Source organism: Geotrypetes seraphini, chromosome 1 (assembly GCF_902459505.1).
Source record: "Geotrypetes seraphini chromosome 1, aGeoSer1.1, whole genome shotgun sequence".
NCBI classification, from domain to species: Eukaryota; Metazoa; Chordata; class Amphibia; order Gymnophiona; family Dermophiidae; genus Geotrypetes; species Geotrypetes seraphini.
Window position 1 is genome coordinate 343872162 of NC_047084.1, and position 18344 is coordinate 343890505.

At 43.7% G+C, this 18344-nt stretch overlaps 1 protein-coding gene across 4 annotated transcripts in view; it reads left to right on the top strand.

Annotated features, from left to right (window-relative positions):
- EPGN (epithelial mitogen) overlaps positions 1 to 18344 on the top strand; it is a 136048-nt gene that overhangs the window by 97897 nt on the left and 19807 nt on the right. The window contains exon 1 of one of the 4 annotated variants that reach the window (XM_033940453.1): positions 16641 to 16767. The exons of the other annotated variants lie outside the window; for them this stretch is intronic. Coding sequence (XP_033796344.1) covers positions 16737 to 16767 — 31 coding nt within the window. The 5' untranslated portion in view covers positions 16641 to 16736. Of the gene's footprint in view, positions 1 to 16640; positions 16768 to 18344 lie in introns of those variants that run through there. 4 annotated transcript variants of the gene reach the window in all.

An 18344-nucleotide genomic window follows, 5' to 3' on the forward strand; every position in this document is an offset into this window, starting at 1 on the left:
GGATTTTCAAAAGGCATTTGACAAAGTACCTTATAAAAGACTTCTGAGGAGATTAGAAAGTCATGGGATAGAAGGTATTGTCCTATTATGGATTAAGAACTGGTTGAAAGACAGAAAACAGTGGGTTTAAATGGTTGAATATACTCAGTGGAGAAGGGTAAATAGTGGGGTTCCCTAGGGGTCTGTGCAGGGACTACTGCTTTTTAACATATTTATCAGTGATCTAGAGATGGGAATAACTAATGAGATAATTAAATTTGCTGATGACACAAAGTTGCTGAAGGTTGTTAAATCGCAAGAGGACCTCATGAGACTGGAAGACTGGGCGCCAAAATGGTAGATGATGTTTAATGTGAGCAAGTGTAAAGTGAGACATGTGGGAAAGAGGAACCCGAACTATAGCTACATGATACAGGAACCCACATTAGGAGTCACTACCCAGGAAAAGGATCTAGGTGTCATTGTTGAGGATACTTTGAAACCATTGGCTCAATGTGCAGCGCGACTAAGAAATCAAATAGAATGTTAGGAATTATCAGGAAAGGAATGAAAAACAAAGATGGAAATGTTATAATGCCCTTGTATCGCTCTATGGTAAGACCACACATCAAATACTATGTGTAATTCTGATCCATGTTTCTCAAAAAAGATGTACCGGAATTAGAAAAGTTTGAAAAGAAGGTGACAAAAATTATAAAAGGGATGGATGACTTCCCTATGAGGAAAAGCTAAAGTGTCTAGGGCTCTTCATCTTTGAGAAGAGACGGCTAAGGGGTGATATGATAGAGGTCTATAAAATACTGAGTGGAGTAGAAAGGGTAGATGTGAATTGCTTGTTTACTCTTTCCAAAAATATTAGGACTAGGGGACATGTGATGAAGCTACTAAGTAGTAAATTTAAAACAGACCAGAAAAAATATTTCTTCACACAATGTGTAATTAAACTCTGGAATTCATTGCTGGAGAATGTGGTGAAATCAGTTAGCATAGCAGTGTTTAAAAAAGGTTTGGATAAGTTTCTAAAAGAGAAGTCCGTAGGCCATTATTGAGATGGCTTGGGGAAATCCACTGCTTATTTCTAGGATAAGCAGCATAAAGCCTGTCTTACTACATGGGATCTAGCTAGGTACTTGGGACTTGGGTTGGCCACTGTTGGAAACAGGATACTGTGCTTGAGGGACCTTTGATCTGTCCCAGTATAGCAAGTCTTATGTTCAACCCCCAGCCCCAGACAGCATCTGCGCATGCGCAGATGCCCCTTCCTGACACGATTTTGACGGGAAGCTTTTCAAAACCTGGACAAAGTGCTGGGTTTTGAAAAAACATTTGGAATCCTTCAAAAGGGAGGACGTCTGGTAACACTAACTCTGGTGTTAATTCAATTATAGCAACACAAGCTCTCTCTACTACCAAACACTGTGTGATGTAAGACAAAGCCTTGCAAATAGACCTTCAGAATCATACCAGCACCAAGTTAAGAACTCAAACTGCACCAACCCCTACCTATGGAAAGTTAGAATTCTAAACATTCTAGAACACCAGCACGCCTCCAGGAATCAATGGTGTGGGTCTTTTATTAAGCATAGGGGTGAAGACGGACACTACAGATTCCTATACAGACTCTATATATCAACTGAATTCCTCATCCTTGTTACACAAGGAAAACACAGACCATCACTTAGCAAAAAAAAAACCCAAAAAAACTAGAAACATAATGTAGATTTTAAAAAAATGAAAACAAAAGCAATCATACTATAAGTGAAATCCCAGAGAAACAGAGATGCATTTCCATCAATACAGAACAAAATGCAATATTACACTGGACCCTAAAACACCAAAACATCTATACAAATAGAACACGTGGGACTGTTACAGATTTCAGCACAGAAACTATATGCAAACAAACATCACACCTCAGTCACATGCAGAACTCAGATAGACCCGCATTAAATACGGAAATTACAAAGACTAGGGGACACTCAATGAAGTTACAGGAAAATACTTTTTTTTTTTTAAAGTTCAATAAATTTTTATTGATTTTGATGAAATACAAAATAGAAGACCAACAATATGAGTGTTCCAAAGGGGAACACAGAATAACAATAAACATCAACATATGTGAAGTGAATCAAAAATGAGATAATGGCAGTCTTGCACAGTAAATAATATGAGAAAGATTGAATAATACATAAAGAGAAAGGAGAAGGTAATATAAAATTACAGACATGCTTGATATATCAGTTAGAGATATGCACCACCAAAGAGATGAAAGGAGATATTACATGTGTAATGTATCAGTAATACATTAGATAGCATAACCAAATCAGTGGCAAAGGGTATATTGTAGATGAGAACAAAAATAGCAGTAAAATTACATAGATGGGAATGTCAAAGATCTGATTTACAATATTCAAGTATAGGAGACCAAATTTTATCATAGGAGGTCAGTGAGTTATGTCTTTCAGCAATGCTACGCTCAAATTTTATGAGGAGACAAATTGAGTTCCACCATTGATTTGTATGTAGTTTTGAGGTATCCTTCCAGTGTTGGAGTATAAGGGATAGGGCACTTCTTCAGGCAGGTCCATTGAATCCGGAGCTACCCCAACACTGCCCGACCCTCCGGCTGCAGGGACGAAGCTTCGGGACGCGTGGGAGTCCAGCGTGACTCGGCAGGGCAGCTCCACCGATACCGGGAGCTGCTCCTTCGTGGGACTAACCCTCAGCCGCGGAGAGAGAACCTCGGGCCGCGTGGGAGTCCAGCTCCGTCACCCGAGGCCTCCTGCGGCTCAAACTTTGTTTTTTGTTTTTTTTCCACTTCTTCAGGCAGCTCCATTGAATCCGGAGCTGCCCCAACACTGCCCGACCCTCCGACTGCAGGGACGAAGCTTCGGGACGCGTGGGAGTCCAGCTCTGCCTCCCGAAACCCCCTGCAAGCCAGCTCTTTCCAGCGTGACTCAGCAGGGCAGCTCCACCGATACCAGGAGCTGCTCCATCGTGGGACTAACCCTCAGCCGTGGAGAGAGAACCTCGGGCCGCATGGGAGTCCAGCTCCGTCACCCGAGGCCTCCTGCGGCTCAAACTTTGTTTTTTGGTTTTTTTCCACTTCTTCAGGCAGCTCCATTGAATCCGGAGCTGCCCCAACACTGCCCGACCCTCCGACTGCAGGGACGAAGCTTCGGGACGCGTGGGAGTCCAGCTCTGCCTCCCGAAACCCCCTGCAAGCCAGCTCTTTCCAGCGTGACTCGGCAGGGCAGCTCCACCGATACCGGGAGCTGCTCCATCGTAGAACTAACCCTCAGCCGCGGAGAGAGAACCTCGGGCCGCGTGGGAGTCCAGCTCCGTCACCCGAGGCCTCCCGCAGCTCAAACTTTTGACCTTATCCCTGTCAAGTTTTTTCAAAATTGCCAAGTTCCACCCTGTCTTAGTCAACAATCCCTACTCAAGCCCGGCTAAGATTCCCCTGACTCTATACACTGTTTAAATCTGCCAAGGATTACCAGATTCTTTTCAACTGTTTATGTCCTGCTACTCAATTGATTATACTTAATTTTTTAGTTTGCTAAAGATCCCCAGATTTTATTTCACCTGCTAAGGACTTCCTGATTCCTCCCAACTGTTTATGTCCTTGCCTAATTACTAAGATCCACCTGATTCTATTCAATTGTTTCAGTCCTGCCCTCCTTAATTGCAAACCTTCCGTGACCCTTGCCTCCCACCCCCCCAAAGGCCCTCCAAACCCCCACCATGAAGCCACACCTATGGATCCTTCTTCTCCTTATCTGCTCATCCTCCAATATCTCCCTCTGCTTGAACCTTCCCCTCCCTAACTTACTGAACCCCATCACTGTCAGTCCTATCTACCCTGGTGCCAAAATCCCCACGCTTTTGCGCACCAGAAGCTACCCCTCCAAAAAAAACTCCCGAAGAATCAATCTCGCCTTCCTAAAGCCCATTCCCCCTGCCAACCCTCCCAACCCCACCTCAGACTCTCTCACCCCAGTCCCATCTCTATACTGCAACACCAGATCCGCATGCAACAAAACCCAAATTTTGAAGGACCTTCTTGAAGATCTCAATCCCGGTTTCTTATTCATCACTGAAACTTGGATCGCAAAAGACAACTTCTCTCAAAATGAACTCTGCTCTCACGGCTACCAAGGCCTCTTCTCCCCCAGAATTAACCGGAAAGGAGGTGGTCTAGCACTCCTCCATAAATCATTCTTCGACGTCCAGCTCTTTAATAAGGGTAGCCAGGCTTCCCTAGAATACATGCTAGCCTCTGTCAATGATGAGCTCCACCCGCACCCACTAGGTATCCTGCTTTTATATCGCCCACCTTCATCCCCCTGGAACAAATCCTCCGACCTCGTCCTTGAGACCATTACAAACGCCTTCCTCAGATTTCAAAGATTACTAATCATTGGGGATATTAATCTTCACTTAAACGATACTACCAACAAGGATGCATTTGATCTCATCAACTTCCTCACCTCTTTAGGCTTCCCCCCCAGCTCCCTCCCCAACCCATGAAAAAGGGCATGCGTTAGACATCATCAGCTTCATCGACCTCACCGAATACAAAACTTCGATCGACGACACTCGCTGGGACCCCGTCCCTTGGTCCGACCACTTCCTAGGGGCTTTTTGCCTCCCCAATTTCATGTCCCACCTCGAACCCCCCCTCGTTCCCCCAATCCTATTACCTTCCGGAAAAAAATTGCGAGTGATCTGTTCTGGGCCAAATTCCTCAACCTAACTCCCACCATCCCCAACCCTCCAAACCCTGAATCCAACTGGCACAACTGGATCACCCTCTCTGAGACCACCTACCACTCCCTTGCTCCACTTTCCACTAAAACGGTCTCCTACACCCGCAAGGCCCCCTGGTACCTTCCCCTCCACAGACAACTAAAGCAGAAATGTCGAACACTAGAACGAAAATGGAAAAAATCCAAATCCCCCACTGACAGACAGTCCTGGAGGACTTCCATTAAGTTCTACAACACCGAATTAAAAAAATCAAGGAAGAACTACTACGGCAACAAAATCTGCAGCTCCAACAACCAAAGTAACACTTTGTTCAACATCTGGCGCTCCATATCCTCTAAACACGACTCCTCCTCACTCCCCTCTTCGCCTTCTGCTAACGATCTAGCAAAATTCTTCAATGAGAAAGTGACTACCTTACGATGCTCCTTTCCCCCAACCCCCGCTTACAACTCTCTGGTGCTCACTACCTCCACCCCTAATCTAAGCGAGGCCAACCATATCCCAGCAGATAGATCCTGGACCGCCTTTGAGCTCGTTTCCGACTCCCAAGTCTCTAAGCTCTGCCTCAAGTTAAAATCTTGCAACTGCACCTTGGATCCTTTCCCCTCCTACTTATACGAGAACATTCCAGTGCTGGCCATCTCATCTCTCACCAAACTCTTAAACTCCGCCCTGCTCTCTGGCCTATTTTCGACAGAAATGGGACACATTTCCCTATCCCCTCTCTTGAAAAAAGCTGATCTGGACCCCTCCACTCCTTCCAGCTATCGCCCAATAGCCAACATTCCACTCCTGACCAAAATGCTGGAATCCATCATCGCCACCCAACTCTCATCCTATCTTGAGAGATTCTCCATTCTCCTACCCTACAACATGGATTCAGACCCAATTACAGCACTGAATCTATTTTAGCCTCTGTAATTTCAAAGGTCCAACAACTCCACTCCTGCAACAAGTTCGCTGTCCTTCTTCAATTCGACCTCTCTGCTGCTTTCGACATTGTCCACCACGACATATTAATCCTCCAACTTTCCGAAATTGGCATAAACTCCACAGTCCTAGATTGGTTCTCAAAATTCTTACGTTCCCGCTCCTACTTCGTTAACATGAATGGTACCTCATCCTCCCCTTGGAAACCGCTCTGCGGAGTCCCCCAGGGTTCACCTCTATCCCCGATTCTTTTCAATGTCTATATGTCCTCCCTGAAACTCATCCAACTATCTACCTCTGAGACACTCTACACCTACGCCGACGACATCCTTATCCTTCTTGAAACTGACTCTAACCTCACCAACCTCTCTGATAACATCTCAACTTGCATAACAAATCTCCAATCCTGGGCTCTCTCCGTTCAAATGAAACTAAATGAGACCAAAACAAAACTTCTTTGGCTCGGCCCGAAATTGGATCATCTACCCTCCCTCATCCCTCTTTCCTCCGGCACCAATCTGCAGCTTGAGCACTCTAGCAAAGTTCTGGGAATCACCATTGACTCTACATTGTCCTTTAACGACCACATCAACTCCCTAGTAAAAAAATGCTTTTTCAATCTTCATATGCTAAGGAAAGTCAGATCCTGCTTCCACCAGCAACATTTCGCTGTCCTTGTCCAATCCATCATCCTTTCCAGACTTGATTACTGCAACTCCATCTACCTTAGCCTAACAAAGAAAAGTCTTATCAGACTTCAACGGATTCAGAACATCGCAGCTAAACTAATCTTCGCAAAAGGCAAATTCGACCATGTCTCCCCGCTTCTGTCTAAGCTTCACTGGCTCCCAGTCTTCCTTCAAATCTCTTCACGGTCTCCTTCCCCCCCTCTTTCCTCTATCTTGGCTCTCGAGTACCCATTCCACCAGATCCACTCAGAAATTCAAACTATCCTTCCCTTCTCTAAATGGCATTTCCCATACAGGAAAACTTGGAACATCCCTCCTCTTCAGGATCACTGAGCTGTGGAACAGCTTTACTGCCCATCTTCGGAGTTCGACCTCCCTCCAACACTTCAGAAAACATCTGAAAACCTGGCTCTTCTCCAAAATGTAACCTCCCCCTCCCTTCCCCCCTCTCTCTCCTGTTTACCAAGCCCTCCTTCCTTCCATTGGAGTTCCTTTCTTTGTTTTTAATTCCTGTAAACCGTGTCGAGCTCCATTTCTGTGGAGATGACGCGGTATATAAACTTAAGGTTTAGTTTAGTTTAGTTTAGGGCGGTGAATAAAAGTAGAAGCAGTAATCGTTCATGATGGATGGGTAATGGAGAGGTGAGTGTTAGTGCACCAGTGAGTAATATGTCTAGTGAGAAAGGATCATCAATGTGAAGAATGCAGGTTATGATCGGCCAAATACTTTGCCAGAAAGAGGAAACATGTGGACAAGTATAAAGCATATGATATAGAGATCCATCAGAGGATTTACATGTCCAACAGCATCCATCATAAGATTTATTAAATTTAGCCGGGGTCCAAAAAGCCCTATGATAAAGAAAAAAGGCAGTCTGTAAGTGTGAGGCTGATCTGAGAGATTTCAAGAGTTTAGGCCACATCATAAGCCATGTGAGTTCAGTAAATGAGGATGTAAGTAGTGAGTCCCATTTGACTATAGTGTCGATAGGAGGAGTAAGGGTGTGAGATTGAATGTATTTGTACCATTTGGACGTCTGTTCTTTAGTGGCAGAGTAGGAGATAATCAGATCAGGGATATCAGGAGGATCTTGAAAAGAGGAAGGTGAAGGAAATGCAGATTTGAGACAGTGATGAGGCTGAATCCAGAGAAAGTATTGAGATTGAGGAATTTGGAATTTGGCTGTAAGGTCAGAGAAAGAGATCCAGAGGCCATTCATGATAAGATGATGGATAAACCACACTCCACATTGTTGCCATCTTTTCCATGCTACCACCTCCTTGTTAATTTTGATATGTGGGTTGTGCCATATGGGGGCTGCCGAGGATTTGACCCATGGTTTAGGAGAAATAGAATCTATATAACAAATCGCAGTCCAGGTACTCATAAGGATAGGATTTTCCTTAACAGGTGGTGGGATTATCTGACACAGAGCGAATTTGAGATGGAATGGGTCGGTCAGAGTATGTTCCAGATGAAGCCAGTTGGGATGAAAGGAAAGGGGTACTAGGTCTGTCCAAAGAGATCCTTGCATCATCAGGAAAGCTATGTGATAGCTTCTAAAACACGGGAAGTTAACACCACCTTGCATATGGGGGCATTTTAATTTTTTTAGTGAGATTCTGGGTTGCTTCCCGTGCCACAGGAAGTTCACAAGCAGCTTTTCCATGCGAGCATATGTAGAGTGAGGTAAAAGAATGGGAAGCATGCTGAGAACATAATTTATTTTTGGAGTAATCATCATCCGTATAGTAGAAAGACGTCCTAACCAAGATAAGTTAAGAGGGGACCATTGGCGTGTACAAGTCAAAATGGTAGACAAAAGATATTCAGTATTGAGTTGTATGGTGGAGTCTATAGTGGGTCCGAAGAAAAGTCCAAGGTATTTAATTTTTTGGGGAGACCATATAAAACCGTGGCTGGTGACATCCGGTTGAGCATCAACGCAGTTTAGAGGTATAATTTCGGATTTAGAGATGTTTAGTTTATAACCTGAAATCGCAGAGTAAAGAAATACTTTTAAAACCAATTGGAGGAAATTTTTTTCACTCAGAGAATAGTTAATCTCTGGAACGCATTGCCAGAGGATCTGGTAAGAGCGGATAGCATAGCTGGATTTAAGAAAGGTTTGGACAAGTTCCTGGAGGAAAAGTCCATAGTCTTTTATTGAGGAAGACATGGGGGAAGCCACTGCTTGCCCTGTATTGGTAGCTTGGAATGTTGCTACACCTTGGATTTTGGCCAGGTACTAGTGACCTGGATTGGCCACTGTGAGAACAGGCTACTGGGCTTGATGGACCATTGGTCTGACCGAGTAAGGCTATTCTTATGTTCTTAATATGAAGACAAAAATTGAACTGGGAACCCCAAGAACTTAAGCTCAGCATATTCTGTCACACTAGAAAAACAAAATTAAATGTGATTCCTTATGTACTGAACACAATACATAAATATCTGTGATATACAGTTCATAAAGCTAACATATTCCAGTTAATAAATTCAAACCTTTTTTTTCTAACTTTTGTGTGTCTGTGCATTTTATTTTTCCAACATGTTGGTCTCAGTTTCTTTTCTCTGATTTCCTTTCTTCTACTACTTCTTTTTCCTGCAGCTGCTGACAATTTATTTCTCCTCTCTCCTCCTGTCTTATTACATTCCCTTACTACATAATCTGACAATATCGATTTTAAAATTCTCTCCTCCATGTTTCTTTTCTGTCTACTCAAATTTCACCCTCTTGCTCTATTCTTTTTCACTTTTTATCTACTTATCAACTTTCTATCTCCTCTCATTCCCTAGCTCTCACATTTTCCATCCTCCTATTTATTTCCTTTTATCTACTTCCCATTACTACATTTCTACCCTCTATACTCACCATCCTCCTTCTTTCTCATCTCCTTGACAACCCTCTGATAGATTCTCCCATTCCTATCATCTCCTCTTCTTGTTCTTTGCAACCAGCATTTCTTCCCTCTCTGTCTTTCTCCCTCCCACAAGTCCAACATCTCTCCTTCCTGTCCTTTCACTCCCTCCTCCTCAGAGACATAGCCAAACATAGCAATTTTGGTGGGCCTCAGCCCAAAGTGGTCACTATTTTGACCCCCTCCCCCTCCATAAGCCCAAATTCAGTTTTAATACATATGCTATCAGGGATCCCCAAACCTCACCAGCTGAAGAGGTCCTGCTCCGGTGACCCAGAACATTCTCATACTTCAGCTGGTAACACTCTTTATGGACTGCCATCAAACCAGCCTTCATTCCTTCTGTTCATGCACAAAAACCGAATCACCACTAAACCAGCGATCTTCCCTACTGTACATATGCAAAAACTGGGTGAGCCTATACAAAAACAGCCCACAGAGAGTGTTGTCAACTGCAACAAGAATGGGATCATTCTGGGCTGCCAGAGAAGGAAATTTTCAGCTTAGGGATCCCTGCCAGCCTAAAGAAGATTGCCACAATTATGAGTGGGCCTGCTTCTCCCAAGTCTGACTCTCTCTTTCCCTGCCATCTCCCTTCCAGCTCCAAGTCCATCTCCCCTCTGCCATTCCCAATTTCTCCTTCCCCTTATTGGCTCTCCCTCTTCTAGCCCCTCCCCCAAATCCCTCTCTCCATTTTACACCTCCACCCTCCCCCAATTCCATCTCTCCCTGTCCCCTTCCATCCCTTCCCTCCCCTCCCTGGAATCTAGCATCTCCCCCCAGTATAACATGCCTCCCTTCTATATAGGCACCCTGAACCAAATATCTATCCCCTATTCCTCCTGTTCTCCAGCTTCACTTAAACTTTCTCCCACCCATCAAGCTGCAATCTGGCATCCCCCCTTCCTTCTTCAAACCAGCCCCCTGAATCTGTATTTAGGCGGCACATTTCTGGGAGCGGCATCTTGACGCTGGCCAGCCTACCTACTTGTTGTCTCTGCCGCATTCCTTCCCCGGTATCTCTCCTTCCATTCCTTCTCCTAGGCCAGTATCTTTCTTCTTCCTTCCTCAATCCCCCTCCCCAGTCTACCTTTTAATTGTTTCAAAAGGTACCAGCATTCATTCACATGTCCTTCCCTATTGCGGCCACCCCAGCGGAGATAAGAACATAAGAACATAAGAAATGCCATCTCCGGATCAGACCTTCGGTCCATCAAGTCCGGCGATCCGCACACGCGGAGGCCCTGCCAGGTGTACACCTGTTGTAATTTATAGTCCACCATATCCTTACATGCCTCTCTTAAGGAGATATGCATCTAGTTTGCTCTTGAAGCCTAGGACGGTCGATTCCGCAATAATCTCATCTGGGAGGGCATTCCAGGTGTCAACCACTCTCTGAGTGAAGCAGAACTTCCTGACATTAGTCCTGAACCTGTCCCCCCTTAGCTTCATTACATGTCCTCTAGTCCGTGTCAAATTGGACAATGTAAATAATCTTCTCTGCTCTATTTTGTCGATTCCTTTCAGTATTTTGAAGGTCTCGATCATATCCCCACGCAGTCTCCTTTTCTCAAGGGAGAATAATCCTAGTGTTATAAGTCTGTCCTCGTATTCCAGTTTCTCCATACCCTTCACCAGTTTTGTTGCTCGTCTCTGCACCCTCTCCAGCAGTTTTATATCCTTCTTTAGGTAGGGAGACCAATGTTGGACGCAGTATTCCAAGTGTGGTCTGACCATTGCCCTATAAAGCGGCATTATAACTTTCTCCGATCTACTCGAGATTCCTTTCTTTATCATGCCCAACATTCTATTTGCCTTCTTTGCCGCTGCCGCGCATTGTGCCGACGGCTTCAGGGTCCTATCTATCAGTACACCCAGGTCCTTTTCTTGTTCACTCTTCCCCAGAGTTGCAGCTGACATTGTATACTCGTATTCCTTATTCTTATTGCCTAAATGCATTACCTTGCATTTCTCCACATTGAACTTCATCTGCCATTTCTCCGCCCATGTTTCTAACTGACACAAGTCGCTCTGGAGTTTCTCTCTATCCTCCTGCGATCTGATCGCCCGGCATAGTTTTGTATCGTCTGCAAACTTGATGATCTCACTGGATGTTCCTTCCTCCAGGTCATTTATATAAATATTAAAAAGGATCGGCCCAAGTACCGAGCCCTGGGGTACACCACTAGTCACTTTCTCCCAGTCGGAGAACTTCCCATTTATGCCCACTCTCTGCTTTCGGTTTTCCAGCCATTTGCCTATCCATCTTTGTATATCCCCCTCTATGCCAAAGAAATTACATCATAAAGAGTAGGCTGCCGCCCGGTAACTTTTGAAACAAAAGGTAGTCTCGGGGGGGGGGGGGGTTTGAAGAAGGAAGAAGATAGATGCTAGCCTGGGGGGAGGGAATGAATGGAAGGAGAGATACCGGGGAGGGAATGCGGCAGAGACAAGTAGGTAGGCTGGCCATCAGCAAGATGCTGCCCTCAGAAATGTGCTGCCTGAAGCTTAAGTGGCTGCTTTTACTGCTGAAGGCTCCTAGGCTTCTTCTTATAGGGCAGCTAGGTATCTCTACTTTCTATATTTGCTTCAGCTTTGGTGTCTAAGGCTTTTGGGCAGTAAGGGCTGTCCCTTCAACATACATAAATGAGCAGCTGGGGAGTCAGGAGCCAAAGACAAGGATCTGAATTGGGGAAGGGGTATAACATGGACCTCACGGATCTCAACCGCACTAAAAGTGGCAAAACTTTTGCCCTGAGGTCCGTGCCACTTTTAGTCGCAGCATAGGGAGGGAAAAGCATTAGGATCCATCAGAGCTAAAGTGTCATGGAGGTCTGTCAGAGCCATGACCTATGCTGCGACTAAAAGTGGCAAAACTTTATTATTTCACAAGCTATAAAAGTAGCCTAGAAGTTAGGGCTGCTGTCTTGGGCCCCACTGATCTGGGTTCAAGACCGGGTTGAACCAAGCAAAAATACATATTCCTGCCACATCTCTGTGATAAAACACAGACCTCCCTTAGCTGAAGTATTATTAACTAGCTGATGTCCCGGCGTTGCACGGGTATTTAATTATAGCAATAACACTGTAAATGGATTCAAATAAAGATACTTTATAGTGGTGAATGAAAGTATTTTTTTACAGCTTTATAAAAAGTACAATATTCAAATTATAATGTGAAATATTTGACAAAATGAATACAATACAACTAACACAAAACTTGATTATAAACAACATTTTTAGTTTCAACTCCAGGAGCAAGAACATATAAATTCTTGGGTGAACCCACCCTTGAGCAAGCAACATAGAGTTGACCATGGGAAAAACAGGGGGATCTTAAATCCACTCCACAGTATGTAATAGTCTGTCCCTGTGATTTGTAGATTGTGATAGAGAATGCAAGTCTCACTGGAATTTGCAAGCTCTTAAACTGAAAAGGAAGATGTTTTGCAAGTTTCGTGCAAATCGGGCAAGCCGTTTTTGCGTTGGCAGCTTTTTACAATTTTTCCATTGACATGAATGGGTGAAATCAGATTTTCTGTTTGTAGCTCCGCCCACATGTGCAGGTGGGCCGCGAGACCCCCAGAACATATCACCCCAGGTAGTGAGGGATCAGCATACCAAGTTTCGTTCAAATCGGGCAAGCCGTTTTTGTGTTGGCAGCTTTTTACATTTTTTCCATTGACATGAATGGGTGAAATCTGATTTTCTGTTTGTAGCTCCGCCCACGTGTGCAGGTGGGCCGCGAGACCCCCAGAACATATCATCCCAGGTAGTGAGGGATCTGCATACCAAGTTTCGTTCAAATCGGTCAAGCCGTTTTTGCGTGATCGCGGCACATACACACACACACACCTACATACATACACACATACATACCTCCGATTTTATATATAGATAAGACTGTCAGCACAGATCTGTAGGTTCAGAAACGGCAACAGTTACAGCGGTGGAATAAGGGGCTAAAATGCGGGCCTGCGGACAAGAAATCTGAAACCTCAGCTATCGACAAATGAAGATTTTTAAGGACGTGCAGTTGAGATCCATGAGGTCCACGTTTTACCCCTTCCCTCTGAATTGTGCTCAAGGAGTTGCATGCCATACAAATTAAGCATAAAGGGGTCACTATTCAGACAGCGGGATATAGCCAGGCTGACTCCCGTGGTCAGCACTGAGTCTAGATATTCAATGCCAGGCCATTTCTGGTGAACAGCATTGAACATCCATTTTATTTTTGGCCACTATAAACTTAGCCGGTTAAGTTGATATTCAGCACTGGCCAGCTAAGTTTAAAGTGGCCAAAAATAGACCAACTATTTATAAGGTATGATTTGGCCACTAATCTTAGCTGGCTAGCACTTGAGGTTTCATGGATATCCATTTATCTGCAATCTACTAAGCGCTAATAGAAACATAGAAACATAGAAAATGACAGCAGAAAAGGGCCATAGCCCATCAAGTCTGCCCACTCCAACAACCCTCCCCTAATCTACACTCTATCACTCGTCCCCAAGCTGCCCTCCTCTATGCTACCCTCGTAGGGATCCGACGTGGGCATCCCATTTATTCTTAAAATCTTGTATGCTGCTGGCCATGATCACCTGCTCCGGGAGCTCGTTCCAATGGTCCACCACTCTTTCAGTGAAGAAGTACTTCCTGGTATCCCCATGAAATTTCCCCCCCCTGATTTTCAACGGATGTCCCCTTGTGGACGAGGGTCCTTTTAGAAGGAAAATGTTGTCTTCCACCTCTATTCGACCAGTGATGTACTTAAACGTCTCTATCATATCTCCCCTCTCCCTACGTTCCTCGAGAGAGTACAGTCGCAACTTGTGCAGCCTGTCTTCATACGAGAGATCCTTGAGCCCCAGGATCATCCTGGTGACCATTCGCTGAACCGACTCAACTCTCAGCACATCCTTACGGTAGTGCGGTCTCCAGAATTGCACACAGTACTCCAGATGAGGTCTCACCATGCTTCTGTACAGCGGCATAATGACCTCTGGCTTCCGGCTAACAAAGCCTCTATTCAGTGGCCATCTCATAAGGCTCCTTTTACTAAGCTGTGTTAGGGCTTTAACGCGTGGAATAGCGCACGCTAGACCTTAACGGCAGCATTGAGCTGGCGTTAGTTCTAGAAGTGTAGCGGGAGCGGTAATTTCCTGCATGCTTACCCAGTTTAGTGCTATTTAACCAGCTGGAAGTCATTCCTGGTCAGTTAAATAGTGCTGAATATTGGGTGGAAAGTTTATAGAATAGGGGTGTAAGTAATTTATGTATGTAAGCCTTTATCTGCCATTGTGTTTCTTTGTGTGTAATCACAAATTAGTGCCAATACCAATTAGTCATTTAGTTATGTGTGTGAATGACCTCTGAATGTCCAATTTCGTGACCCTTTATAGAATTTAGTTTCCAGTTTTATTAGTCTTACATAATATACCGCCTGACTGCCAAGGTAAACCCAGAGATTTACAATAAAAATACGTAAAAACACATAAAATAGAAAAGAACTCCATTATGCCAGGCTCCATCTCTGGTGGCATGCGCTAATCCAGTGCCTGCGCTAAAAGGAGCCCTATATCTGGTTCTCATTCCCTCTGTAGCACTTACCCTCTGTACCTCTTCATCCCTTTGTATGTCCCTTCATGAGCACCATATATTGAGCGACCCTGTGTTCTATGTGTCTGTCATAATTTAGATTGTAAGCTCTTTAGAGCAGGGACCATTTCTTGCATGTTTAATGTTCAGCACTGTGTGCTTCTGGTAGTGCTATAGAAATAATAAATAGTTGTAGTAGATAGGACAGAGCCTTAAAAAAGAACCGACCCCCACAAATTAAAAGCAACATTTATTCAACCTGTGCTCCACATTTTCCCTATCCCCCATGTGCTGACCCTCCAGCAAAGAGACATTAAAGACCTGATTGAAAAAAATGAGCTGTCAACCATTTCCTAAAAGTGACAAAAATGGCTCTTCATGCAAGTCCCCCAGCAAAATATCAACAATGTGGGGGCCAAATTTTTTTTTTAAAAAAAAAAGTTCCCTTGCAGATTGCTTTCCATCATGTATTTCAAACTGCTGGATCCTGAACTAGGCTCTGAAGATAGTCTTGTTCACCAAACATTTTGGAAATTAATTATTCTACTTTTTCCAAATTAGATTTCTTTTGTTCTGTTCTTTTCTATTACTCTATTCTTAATGTTAAGCGAGTCGAGCTCCAAATTGGTTGATGATCCAGGGTTTAAAACTAAGGCCCTCTTCTATCAAACTGCGACAGCAGTTTTTAGCGCAGGGAGCCGCGCTGAATGGCCCGCGTTGCTCCCGAGGCTCATTGAGTATCTATGAACGTAGGGAGCAGCGCGGGCCATTCAGCGTGGCTCCCCGCGCTAAAAACTGCTATCACAGTTTGATAGAAGAGGGCCTAAGTTTTAGTTTAGTTTAACTAGTGTGCTAACAGTCATACCAGCATGGTAACAGTGACTGCACTTTTTTTACTAACACCGTGTGCTAATTTACACTTAAAATGCTCAACAGACTGTAGTAAAAGTAGGTTCATAGACAACGCGCAAGACAATCACGCGCAGACAACCGAGCGCGAGACAACTGAGCGCAAGACAAATGAGCGGAAGACAATTGAGCATTAAGACAAGTGAGCGCAAAGACAACCGAGCGTGAGACATTTGAGCGCAAGACAATTGAGCACAAATTATTTTACAAAATGTGCACAAGCAGGACAACTGAGCGCAAGACAACTCAGCGCCAGCAACTGAGTGCAAGACAACTCGGCGCAAGACAACTCAATGCAAGACAACTCAGCGCAAGCAACTGAGCGCAAGACAACTCAGCGCAAGCAACTGAGCGCAAGACAACTCAGCGCAAGACAACTCGGCTCAAGACAACTCAGCGCAAGACAACTCGGCTCAAGACAACTCAGCGCCAGCAACTGAGCGCAAGACAACTCAGCGCAAGCAACTTGTCTTGCGCGCTTTTGACCTGTCACCGTAAAAGTAACCCTACTTTAGAAGGACATTTGTAAGTTAAAATGTTCGGAACGTGTAGATATATTTCATCATAATAAAACCTGTGTGAGTGGGTTTCCTGGTTTTTGTCATTCTATCAATAGTGTCCAAACATGCACAGCTGGCTTGTGCCCACAGGTTACAGGAAATAGATGTCTTCCAAACCTACCTCATCAGATCTTCAGTAACGCAGGATTTCTTAAGTATGTGTATGCCCTGGAGCTGTAGGCTGGTGTAGGATGTAACAGAATTTGAATAATTTGATTGGCGAGAACAGGCAGGTGACCTTGCATGGCATGTATATACACTTAGAGCATTTATAGACTGCAGAAGAAAGTCAGAGGAGCAAGAAAAGTGAATTCAGCAACAGTCTGAGGAAGCAGACATTAGTCAGCATTTGGATATGGAAATTCTAAGATATACTTTGATATTCGGTAAGTTTCCTCCTTTTATAACTTGTATTGAAGTTGGGACCTTATCATACGAATTTGTTCATGAATTCTGCTACCAGTGTTAAACAGGATTAGACAGGAAGAAACAGCTTAGCCTCGACAACTTTTTGTGAAATATTTCAAGCGTGATGAGCTGTTTGTCTCCAGGATATTCCTGGCATTGAATTTTTTTTTTTTCATGACTGTTTCAACTAGAAACACCAACATAGGTATACACTGCAGCTCTCTCTGCCTATCTCCACAGCTGCAGTGAAATTAGAACATTGAGGCAATTTATTTCCAACATTGTTCTTTTAAAAATTTAAGGATGCCATTATTTTATTTCTTTGGCATTCAAAATTAACAAATTATATCCAGAAGTACAAGGGTAGTTTGAAAAGACTGAGGAAAAAAAATAGCTTACGAAAAACCAGGAAATTTGCTGGACTAAGGGCTCCTTTTACTAAGGTGCGCTAGCGTTTTTAGCACACGCAGGATATTACTGTGCGCTACGCAGCTAGAACTAACGCCATCTCAATGCTGGTGTTAAGGTCTAACGCGCGCGGCATTATTTTGCGCGTTAAAGCCCTAACGCAGCTTAGTAAAAGGAGCCCTAAGTGTATAGACCTCAATGGAGACTACATTGTTTATCTTGCCGTTTTACCAAATTTTTCAAACCACCCTCATAGATGCGTTGAACCTTTTGCAGAGATAAAAATGCTCTGGCATTAATCCTCTGGCATGTACCTATTATGATATTATCATGATTGTTATTTATATACCGGCTACCAGCCCAAAAGCTTTCAATCCAAGACTATGGAATGTAATATAAATATATCTAATGAATAGATGTGTAAATGTATTTTGAATCAACATTACACAAGAAAATGTTTCAGAGGAGGTTGCAGAAGTTTGAATTTTTATTATTTATTTATTCATTCAAGTTTCTCCCAAAGGAGCTCAGAATGATTTACCTGAATTTTTCCCTGTCTGTTTTGGTGGGCTCACAATCTAATATACTGGGCAAATGGGGGATTAAGTGACTTGCCCAGGGTCACAAGGAGCAGGGTGGGTGTGAACCCACAACCTGAGGGTGCTGAGGCTGTAGATTTAACCACTGTGCCACATTCTCCTTTTCTTGCATTTTCGTAAAACTTTTTTATTTCAGAAATGTTTTTGTTAACTTGGGGTTTTTTTTTGTACTTCCCAGTTTATTTCCTGGTTCCTGTAGTATAATATTGTAATCCAGTTCGAACTATGAGGGATGTAGCAAAATACAAATACCAGCTTAGATTAGATTCAGAAATATCCATTTGTGTATTTCATAATTCAGTTCCTATTCTCTTATTTCTGCCTTTTTCTTAATGTGTTTTATTATATTCATACTTGTTTTAAATTACAGGTATACACACATTATTATAACCTTACCCTCTCTTTAAAAAAATCTCCTTCTGTGCAATCTTCTGCCCTTTCCTGTTCATGCATTCATAGTTTAATAATCAAAGCATCAGGAATGACTAAAGATTGAGGAACAGTATAATGGTAGGAGTGGAGGATTAGAAGAAAGGGAAGAGCAAAAC